Raw genomic sequence first — 12,087 nt, forward strand, 5'->3', positions numbered from 1 at the left:
ATTTAGCATACAACATGAGACTGTATGAATACCTGAAGCAGAATACTTTAATGCATATTACATACATATATGTCAGTTGTTTTCTATAATGGGGTAGCAATTATGTTCATTGTGCTATCAACCTAGGAAATATAATATTGAATAAAGTAGTCTAGTCCTTCTGGAAATAGGATCTTGAATCAATACACCATATATACTGAACTAACCCATATAAGCTGCTTATTTATTCATTTTTGATGGATATAAAGGTCTCCATATTATTTACTATATTACATATCTTTATATTTTGAAACTGTTATTGTCATTACATTAGCTAATGCCTTCCCATTATCTATAGCAAGTACTTGCTGTATTTTTATGGTAACAACTTCCTAGTCTAATCACCTAGGAGCTATAAACTTAAGGAAATAATTTATTCTAATCAAGTCTCTGTTTTCCTGATCTATGAAATGAGAATCATCAGACATTCACAGAAGTAATTTTTTTTGGTTGAAATGAGACTGAGAGTGGAAAAAGTCATTGCACACTGAAAATAAGTATTATAGTATTATTTCCATCTTCTTTTCTTTTACCAGATCCTTGTGAAAAGAGTGAATGAACCCTGTGGGGATATTACTAGGGAGAAATGGCCTCAACTATGAACTGTTATAGGGTCCAGAGAGAGCAGGTCCTTATGCAGGAAAGGACACTGAGTAATATCCAGAATTGATGAGGTGGTGAAAGACTCAGGTGATTGAAAGTGAATACCTTTTAAAATCTAAATTGATAGAATCAAAAAATGAACAAACATGTATTCTAACAATATCATCATTAAATATTTATCCTATGATAATACTTTATAAAGCAAGTAAAGTACAACATGTTTTATAATAATAAGGATATCTAGAACCAATCTGAATTTCTAACAATAGGAATAATTAAACACATTTTTCATCCATATGGTTGAATACTATGCAACTGTTAAAAAGGAAGTAGATGTTCTAAGTTTAAATCCCAGCTCCACAAGACTTGCTTTGGAATCTTGGTGAACCCACTTTGTGAAACCTCAGATTGTTCATCCGAAAAATGAGCATACAATTGCTTATCTTACAGTTGTTATGAAGATTAATGATATTTTATGAGAGATACTAAGCACATTGTCCAGCACGTGCTATGCTAAACTTTCAGGATACTTTATTCTTATCATTGTTACTATCATCAAAATTAACTGATATTGAAAGATATTTATTATACATTATTTAGAGAAAGATAAACTATATTATGAGAGAGATTCCATTCTAAAATTATATTTAGATATTAAAACATTATAATATCTAAATGATTACATGCTTAGAAAATTATAGAAAAAGAAATGCTTATATTTCTGATTGAGCCTGGGTTTTGAGGTAGCATTTTTGCCGGGTTTTGGTTCCCAGCCTGCTACAAATCATTTAATTTCCATGGATCGCAGTTAAACTGAATTGTCTCCAAGGCCCTCTCTAGTGCTATGATACTATTTTCCTTAGTATATTGAAAAGTCATGAGGAACACTAAAAGTTCCTCTCTAAAGTTTTGTTCAGAACTTCCTTCTCCTTTGAAATTCCTTGTTGCCTTAACTTAATTGTATGGCTGGGTTTTTATTGTACATTTTTTGATTTTCCGAGGTGGTAGTGAGCAGAGGGTATTACTATGGAACCTATGTCAGGGAGTTGAATGGCAAGCCAGGTGGAGGCAGTTCATTTTAGTTATTGTTCCTTTATTGGCATTTAGTGAACGTCTATTTTGCCCAAGGGTTGTTCCAGATGCTGTTTATGGAAGAAATTTAACCCTTAATATGTTTGAAGTTGATTGGAAGAAAAGATGTGCATAAATACTTATTTTAGCAATAGATGTCATAAGAAGACATGGATAAACACCATGTGAATTCAGAGGAAAGAGAAAACACTGCAAGGTGAGGGATCTGCAAAGATTTCGTAAAGGGACTGTTTTCTTTAAAAAACATATTATCTAATTTAGTCCTCATTAAAACTCTAGGAGGTAGGTATTCTAATTCCAATTTGCCAATAAAGGCCCGAGGCTTAGAAAGATTAGGATTCCAAGGGCACACAGCCAACAAATGGTGGCTAACCTGACTTCAAGCCCAATGCTCTTAACAACTCCGCCATAAAGACCATTGAAACAGGGCCCTATCAGGGATCAGAAGCAGCAGGAGCAAAGCCACTGGAGCATGGAGGTGTATACCTGGAGGAGAGATAAATTTAACTTGACTTGCAGGTTCCCAGAGAGGAACAGATGGAGATGAGATAAGACCACAAGGCAGACTGGGGAAGAAAGTCAGGAGGCAGATCTCCCAGTCCCACATTAAAAAAAAAAAAAAAAAGATATCTAGTAAATTCAGAAAAGTAGAAAACACATGTAAAAGCAAACACAAAAATAAAACAAAAAATTACCCATGTTTCCACCATCCAGAGGATACCCTTATTAATATGCTAGTCTGCATGATCCTGGTGTTTGCACATGCATAACCACTGACAAAGGATGTTTCATGTAAAAATCAAATCATACCTGCTTTTTATTTTCGCTTAATATAATGGGAGCACTTCACATTTCATACCCAGTCTTTCCGAGGGAAAGTTTCTGTTTCCAAAATTTCATGGTCTCTTTTGCTGGTTTCCCCTTGTCCCTAGGAATTTAAGCACTGGAATTCACTGGGGCTCTGTCTTGGGAGCTAGTCTCTATTCTTTTCCATTACCTAGGTGATTTCATCCAGCCTCATGGTTTACAAAAAAGGATGGGATATACTGATATCTACCATGTTTGTATTTCCTATCCAGTCCTTTCCAGAAATTCAGCCTCTTATGTCCAACTGCTTATTCAACATCTTTTCTTGAATGTCTAATAAGCATGACAAACTTTGTATATCTGAACTGAATTGCTGTTATTCCCATCCAAACCTGCTCCTCTATAATCTTCTCCACCTCAGTCAATGTGCCACTGTCCCTTTATTTGATAGGTTGAAAACTTGAACATAATGAGTATTTTCATTAACTCCTCTCTTTCCCTCACAACTCATGACAGATCTAAGGGAGAACACTTTCACTGTACTTCGGAAATATATACAGATTCCCTACCACTTCCTAGTACCTATACTGCCATCTCCCACCAGAATTAGGGCAGTTCATCCCTAACTGTTCTCAATGGTTCTATCTTTGTGTCCTTTTCTTAATATGTGGGTCAGATTTTGTCCCTACTCTTTTGAAAACCATTCAGGGTTAAGTATCTCATGCAATGTTAAAGCCAAAGTCTTTTCAAAGTTCAAACAGAGTGAATACAACCTTGCTCCAGGCCTCAACTCTTCTGCCTTGGAGACTTTATATTTGCTTTTACCTTTACCTAGAGTGTTCTTTTTGTAGATATTTTCTTGACTCGTTCCCTTACTTTCTTCAGGTATTTACTCAATTGTTATATTTCCTGTTTATCCTTCTTTGACCACGTTGTTCAAAAGTTGTCATATCTCTGACACTTTCTTTCAACCTCCCTGCCTTATATTTTTCTTTAGCCCTTATCATTGTCTAGCATACAATACTTTACCTACTTATTCTGTCTGTTGTCTGACTAGCCCCTCTTTGATTATATATTCCATAAGTGCATGGTTTTATGTCTATTTTGTCCATGACTGAATTTTTAGGCTTGTAGAGTGCTTGGTGTAGAATGCTTCATTTGATAAGCATTTATTAAACAGATGGATGATGTTGATAGAGCTTATATACCCCTTTATGATCTAGTTGGAATTTATGTTCTGTTAATTTGTCATATTTTGGGAGTACATGAGTTGGTTTTTGTTTAATCATATGAAAAACTAAATTGAAGCACAATTATGGCACATTTCTATGTCATGATTTAAAGGGTCCTTTTCAGGCATCTAAGCACTGTAGCTCATGATAGCCATTGTGCAATCAACTTTTATAGTGGATAACAGAGAAATGTAAATATATTTGTACTGGATAATAATACACACTTGCATTTTTTGCATGCTGAATTATCTTTTCTTTTCCTGGAATGCTCTTCACCCCCTAGTTTGCAAGGCAAACTCTTGTAAGAGTCCATTCTGATGTTTCACAGCCCCTTCCATTTTTATGGACTTTGGGCATACCACATCTGCAGGAATGAGTGATGAGGGGGCATGTAATGGAATCAATAGACATCAACCTGAAATATAGCTCATCATTTTCTAAGTGGTCGGCTAGTTTATCAAAACCTGTTATACCATCTGTAAAACAGAGGTAATAAAATACCTACCTGTCAGGATTGTTATAAGGATTATCGACACACAGATCACACACTTATATGCAAACACACAAAGAATTATACAGACACGGCAATTGAATCACACATTTTCAGGGTACAAAAAACAGACTATAATGCCCTCCAGGGTAACTTGATGTATTCTCTGCAAAGTGAAATCTCTGTGTATGTATGTGAATATAAAGTGTCCAGAACATTCTCTTTTGGCTTCCCTCACATTTTGCTCTTGCTTTTTGTCCTGAATTTCTGGGTCGCCTCAGCCCCTAGCTGCCTTACCTACAACTTGATCACTCAGTGGGGCTTACTGCTCAGCTCCACATTTTTTCAAGGTATACTTGCTCCCCAGGTGATTGCATTCATCCAAAGATTTTACATATTGTTGACTCTCTGTTTACCTCTCTAAACCAAAATTCTCTTCTAATCTCCGGCCTTATGTACTTGTGTTCCTGCTTGTTACCTGTACCTGGGTGCCTCAAAAGCATCTGACATTTAACATGTTTAAAAGAAACTCATCCATTTTTCTTTTATCCCATCTATTTCTGTACCTATGTTAATGGTAGCAAAATGCACTAATTACTCAGATTAAAAACCTGGGAGTAGATCCTGATTCCTCTTTACTTTATGATCCATATTCAAGTTGTCAGCAAGGCCAGTTGATTCTACTGGCAAATTAGATATGATTGTGTCCATTTCTCTCCATATCCATCACTTCCATCACAGCCAAGCCAGTATCATTACTAACCTAGATTATTACAATAGTCTCCCAATCAGATTTCTTTAATCCATTTATCCAGAATAAAGAGCAGTCAGAATTATCTTTTCTAATTCTATATTCAATTGTGTCAACCATTTCCTTACCTGTCCTCAATGGATTTCATTTGCACTTTAACATCTAAATTCTTTTTGAGCCTACAAGATTCTATATAGCTTGGCCCTTTCTTACCTCTCCAATCTCATCTTGGACCACCATTCCTTTTGTTATTGTGCTCTAATAGCCTCATTTTTCAGGTGACTGGCTTCTTTTCATACTTCCCATTATTTTCAGTCTTCTTTTCATTGTTCTTTGCATTCATCAATTCTCACTAACATCACCTTTTAGAGTAGCTTTATTTTATCCATTCTTTCTAAGTTGGTATCATAATACTATTCTTTTTCAGTTAATTCATTCCAGTTCAAGGAGTGTAATCATTTGCTTATTTTATTATTATTTCTCTTCCCCCTCCTAATCTGTAAGACCTGCAAGGATAGGGAGCACACACACCCTGTTCGCAGTTGAATCCTCAATTTGACAAGAAGTTTGTTATAGCATAGGTATGCCATAAACATCCATTGAGAAAATGAATAAATGCCTGGTGTAAAATGGGTGTTCAGTGACAGATAATGACCAGAATTAACAATTGTTATCAAATAACAATATTATTGTGCTTCTTTGTTACATTAGTCTCTCTCACTCAAATAGATATTTGCATATGAATTAATTAATTAACTTTTAGTCTATTATAGTAAGACAATCTCTGCTTATTTTAATGTGCATACTGTGTCTCAATATTGTACATCTCATATCACTTTGGTGCTCTTACATAATAAAAATGAGCTCTGTTTTTCACTGAGTTTGCTCACTATATTCTGAATTTAATGAGGAATTATGATTCCTTTTATTTCAGACCTTTCAAATTCACATGACCATGAGAATAAGCATTGATCACCAGTCTTTGGTTTACGGAAAGTGAAAGCCAGGCCTGAGAACATTCAGAAAATTTCCCAATGAGAACATTAATATCAGTCTTTGTTCCCTTCCCTTTTGCCATATAGGAATATTTTAAATTATCAAAATTCTAGTTATTTGGGAATATCCAGTTATTTGAATGGGTTTTTTTAAATTTATTTTTTTAGAGGAGTTATAGTTAAAAAAAAAAAGATATGCAGGAAATACAGAGTTCTTGTAGATGCCCTCTTTCCAACATGCAAAATTTCCTATTATTAATACTCTGCATTAGTGTGGTATGCTTGTAGCAATTGATGAAAAATATTATTATAATTATACTGTTAACTGTAGTTCATAGTTTACATGAGAGTTCATGGTCTATGTTGTGTAATCCTATGGGCTGCTTTGTAAATTTTTTATTCTAGTAGCATATATACAAACTAAAATTTCCCCTTTTAAATACATTCAAATGTAGAATTCAGTGCTACTAATTACATTTGAATATTGTGCTATCATCACCACCAAAACTTAGCCATGAAGTCGAACAGAAGCTCTGCTCCAATTAAGCATTAAGTCCCCATTTCCTGTCCCACCCTGGCCCCTGCTAATTTGTACTCTAATTATTTCATATCAGTGATCTCATACAGTAGTTGTCCTTTTGTGTCTGGCCTACTTCACTCCACATTATATCCTCAAGGTTCATCTATGTCGTTGCATGTATCAGAACTTCCTTCCTTTCTTAAGGCAAAACACTAGAATGAATGAGCTTTATAAATTTTAGTGTTTGGTACTATACAGGAATAGTCTTCTCTGTTGCCATAGGAAACAGTAGGAAGAAAGAGTGAAAGTGGGGTTAGGAGTGATTAGAAATGGGATTCAGGCTATACTCATTTTGTATCTGAACTGAATTTTTGCAGACCTAAAACCTGATGAGTTTTGAAAAACATTAATATTTTTTAAGAGGCGTCATAATTTTTACATAAGTTCCTGAAGAAATATCACCTGTTTTTTGAGAGATGGTGTATTGGGAATTAGTCACTTGAAAACAATTTGAGTCTCTGCTGGTGGAAATAATAACATCCGAAAAAAAAGTATATTATACAATCTTTTAAAACCAAAATCATTATGCTAGAATTTTCTATAACCGATTTGGGACAAAATCACCTTTTTTCCCCCAGGATTTAAACAGAAACAGGTGACTGTATTGCTAGCTGTACCAAGTTTCTACTTGAAGAGATAGCTTCAAACTACATCCTTCCAGCTTTTTGAGCCTTCTCAATGTGGAATTTTTTTCTGAATCAGGGCTAGAGAACTGATTACTATAAATTTTATTACAAAACTTTGTAATTATTTTGAAGACTCTCTGGAGGACCTAGTGGATTGCCAGAGAATTTTGTGTCCTCACCACCAAGCCACAAAATGCCCTTGAAAATTTAATAACAAAAAAGATCATGTCTTGAATACATATATCACTATTTAATTTACAAAGCATTTACATAATTGATATCTTATATTGATTCCCGTAAGGGAGACCTAGCACATGTTATTCCCACTTTGAAATGAGGAAACTCAGATACTGAGAGGTTAAACAATTTACCAATATCTCTTCAATACCAGAACTTGAGCCTGAGTGTTCTTTTCTACAAAAATTCATGCTCATTTCATTATGCTTTGTGGCCTATTAGGAGAGCATTTTTCTTTGCAATATCTCAAACCTCCTCCTTCTTCCCTACAGTTTATTTAATTTGGAAATATCCAACTGCACTCACTTTCTTTTATATAAAAAATACAAAAATGCTTATTCCTTCCTGGATACATTTTTCAATCTGCTTTACATTGTGTTCATGGAGGGAGTACTTAAGCTTTTAAAATTGGTAACTTTAGTTTTTAATTGCATAAGTAATATTTTCTCAATACTGAGAACTTTGAAATAAAACCTATATTGAAATTTAAAGCAAACCAAAACTATCATAACCCAGAGCCCTCCAAGGTTTAATGTTTTGGAACATATATTCCCTAAAATTTTCTGATCATGACATAACTTTGCTTCAAGAATACTCTCACTTCTGCCTAATACTCAAGTTTTACCTGCTACACAGAAGTTTTGGTTCTGGGTACTCTGTATGAACAAATAAAAATATTAATCCAAGCCAGGCAGGGTCAAGAAGCCATGCCATAACAGCACTAAAAAATATATATGCGCATGATTAGAAGGGGAAATGTTAGAATGTATATACGATAACTGAATTCTTTTAAAAATCTGTGAAACTACAGTATACAAACAGTGAACCCTAATTTAAACTATGGACTTTAATTAATAATACAGTTGTAAAAATGTGTTATCATCAGTTGTAACAAATATTCCACAGCAATGCAAGGTGTTGGTGGTGAATTGGCATATGGAGTTCCTATGTTTTATGCATGATTGTTCTATAAACTCACAACTTCTCTAATAAAGGAAAAAGAAAGCTACCTTAGCTGCTTCATCAAATCACAAAGGAGACAAGGGAGAGTCAGAAAGATTTTTTGATGCTTTTTTTCTTTTAGGTTAGCTACTTCATCAAAGTCCTCTTTTTCTCCACTAGCACATGCAATTAAAGCTTACCTAAACTAATTGCACTTTTGTTATTAAAAACCTATGCTATTTTTCTCTTTCAGGTTTTGAAGATCATGATCACATGGATGCATCTAACTAAATTGTACTTGGGGACATTGTAGTCCTTTAGAGAGCACATCTAAATTTCTGGCTAATTCCCTGGCTTGCCACTCAACATAAGACATTGTTTGATTTTATCCATCAGAACTCTCCTAATTTTGCTCACCATGCTGTCTTTATTAGCTTGAACCCCTTTCCTAAAATGGTCCTTCTGTTGATTCTGACAGTCCTGCTTTTGAAAGAAGATGTCCGTGGGAGTGCACAGTCCAGTGAAAGGAGGGTGGTGGCCCACATGCCAGGAGACATCATTATTGGAGCTCTCTTTTCTGTCCACCATCAGCCCACTGTGGACAAAGTTCATGAGAGGAAGTGTGGGGCAGTCCGTGAACAGTATGGCATTCAGAGAGTGGAGGCCATGCTGCATACCCTGGAGAGGATCAACTCAGACCCCACGCTCTTGCCCAACATCACGTTGGGCTGTGAGATAAGGGATTCCTGCTGGCATTCAGCTGTAGCCCTAGAGCAGAGCATTGAGTTCATAAGAGACTCCCTCATTTCTTCAGAAGAGGAAGAGGGCTTGGTGCGCTGTGTTGATGGCTCTTCCTCTTCCTTCCGTTCCAAGAAGCCCATTGTGGGGGTCATTGGACCTGGCTCCAGTTCTGTGGCCATTCAGGTCCAGAATTTGCTCCAACTTTTCAACATACCTCAGATTGCTTACTCAGCAACAAGCATGGATCTAAGTGATAAGACATTGTTCAAGTACTTCATGAGGGTTGTGCCTTCAGATGCCCAACAAGCACGGGCCATGGTGGACATAGTGAAGAGATACAATTGGACCTATGTTTCAGCTGTGCACACTGAAGGTAAGTTTCCTTTGCATTTATTTTCTTAATTATGGACTCAAAAGATTACCAGTTAAAATTTCATATTTTATAAGACTAAAACATCCTTGTTATTTTGTATTCTTTGAGTTGCCCCCATTTTATCAGTTCTATTACTGAGAAGGGTCTGGATGCCAGCTGTCTAGAAAGACAGATTGGGGCCAATATGAGGGTTAGTGTGACCATGATTTAGTAAAAATGGAGAAACTTTTTGGAATGCATGTTACATTATTTGTACATTTGCTATAATGGTGCCTTTTGCTATTTATTACTAGAGGTTTTTCAGTTTTCTACTTCTTCATTAAACATCTAATGTTTTTACCACTTTAAAATTACTCCAACTGCAGCTAGTTCTAGACCAAGTAACCTGTTACAGAAAATTATCCGTTTACTTACAACAATTTTTCAATTTGGAATATTAAATATTAAATATTAAATATATATATAATCACTACATTTTTTTATTGTCTTCCTTGGCAGAAGATTTGGAAGGCAGGTATAGCTCTTAGACTGAGATTCATTCTGAATAATAAATGTGCTGAATAAAGTATATATTTCATCTGGTAAGAATGTGATGCTATTCTTACAGTCATTCTGCAATGAGTATATGCAGGTTCAATTTTTAAAAGCTTGATTGTTTTACAAATGGGGATAAGTATGAATTAATTTTATTGTTGTGTAGAACATGTTTGTGAAGTATAACTTTAATAATTAAACATAAGTTTGCTTTTAAATTCATTTCTTCTTTATGTTGAATGCATTTTGAAGAGGGAAAAGATGAATACGGTGTTATAATCGTTATTAATACCAGTCCTTTGTATTTTTACAATGCTTTTAAAATGCTTTTGTTTGCAGAGTTTGTTAGCTCTTTACCAAGGTTGCAAGTGACAGGTTTTGTTGCCTAATTTTAATAAAAGAGGTTCGTTTGACTTAGAGAAGTTAGATGAACCAAACAGTAAGTCTTTCTCACTACCCAGCACTCTTTTTAGGACAACAAACTGCATATACTAAGCATTATAGAATACAGAATCTTAAAAACATTTTTTATCTCTCATGAATTATTGTGAGGAAAGAATTAAAGAAAATTCTGCCATAACAAAATCAATATGGTTGAAAGAATACAATTTGTAAAATGTGAGGTTGATTTTTTTAGAAAATTAGTAAATGACCATAGTGAGACTGCTTCAGAGGTTGGGAGCCAATCAAGCAAACAGATAAAGCAAAATTTTCATTATAGAGTGACATGATATCATGAGTTTCCTTATACGTTCACTCTTGTTGATTATATTCAGAGCTTTATAACTATAAAATGGGCCTCTACATTGGCTGGAGACTTCTTTATTTTTGAGCATATTCCTGTATAAGTGGCTTCTTTACTTAGAGGGATGTTTATCTATAAACATTTTGGGCATGGATAGGTGGTTGAACTTGGGCACTTTGAGTTCTTTGCTAATGCTAAGATTTTTTTTTATGAAAAAGCCATTATTTCACCTGATGGTTGCAATAAGCCAGTTATAGTGCATATACTTTATCTATTTTTAAATGTAAAGAATTTAGGAATTTAAATAATTCATCCAAATTGCAATTTCAAAGCCAAAAGTAGAACTCATGCTATTGGCTTTTAATTCAGTGCACTGTTATAATTTAACAGAGTCCAGTAGAATCCCATCCTGAGGATATATTTATGCATTATATACTTAATAAGCATAAGTTTATGCAAGGCCCTCTGGTAGGTCCTATGAAATACAGCTGTATTCTTTATACTTAAACTTCCTTCAAGGAACTCGCAATCTGGTAAAGGACATGAGGCATGTGCTATTACTCACATAATCATAATTAAAGGTGAAAAAAGTTACAAATGCATTGAGGGAGGAATTAATCATCTCCTGCTATGTGTTTAAGGGAGTCATGGTGGAAAATTTCTAGAAGGAAATGGAATTTGACAGTCAAATCTATGCTTTTACTTCAAAATGGAGTCCAGCATAAGCATATTCATTCCAGTGATTTTAAATTCCAACTCATCCCACCAAATGAGACTCTATTGCTGTGTTTAAACTTCAAAATCAAAACAAAATGTTAATTATCACACATGAATATTCTTGAGATTTAAGAGTGAATCAAAACAGAATAAATGCTGAGGGCAAGAAGGAAAACTTTATAATTCTTTTTCTGTACCCTTGTGGATGGGTATTTGATAGTTTTCTTAAAGCTTGAATGTTTTAAATAGTCAGATACTTGCGTATATTCTGTCCTTAAATTACTGCCCTTGGTCTAATTTAATTTCATTATGGGAGCTAATTATTGGACACACAAAACAATGTATATTGCAGTCAAGGGGCGATTTAAATAATTTTTACACTTCGAAATTTTTGCTGAGTTTAGATGAAACGCTACATCTCCAGCGCCTATCTGGGTGCCTCATGCATAAAAGGTGCTCAAAGACTATTTGTTGAATGGGTAAATTCATATTAGAATAATACTTACCTCATAATTTATGAATGTATAAATATTCATAATATTGTAATTTTTCACAGTTTTGATTCTTTTTAAAAATGAGGTGC

At 34.6% G+C, this 12,087-nt stretch overlaps 1 protein-coding gene across 3 annotated transcripts in view; it reads left to right on the forward strand.

Annotated features, from left to right (window-relative positions):
- Positions 1-8,847: 8,847 nt before the first annotated feature.
- Positions 8,848-12,087, forward strand: part of GRM5 (glutamate metabotropic receptor 5) — a 543,390-nt gene continuing 540,150 nt past the window's right edge. For all 3 annotated transcript variants that reach the window (XM_077113320.1, XM_077113321.1, XM_077113322.1), the window contains exon 1: positions 8,848-9,508. In XM_077113320.1, coding sequence (XP_076969435.1) covers positions 8,848-9,508 — 661 coding nt within the window. The remainder of the gene's footprint in view (positions 9,509-12,087) is intronic.

This window comes from Tamandua tetradactyla, chromosome 8 (genome assembly GCF_023851605.1).
Source record: "Tamandua tetradactyla isolate mTamTet1 chromosome 8, mTamTet1.pri, whole genome shotgun sequence".
Lineage (NCBI taxonomy): Eukaryota > Metazoa > Chordata > Mammalia > Pilosa > Myrmecophagidae > Tamandua > Tamandua tetradactyla.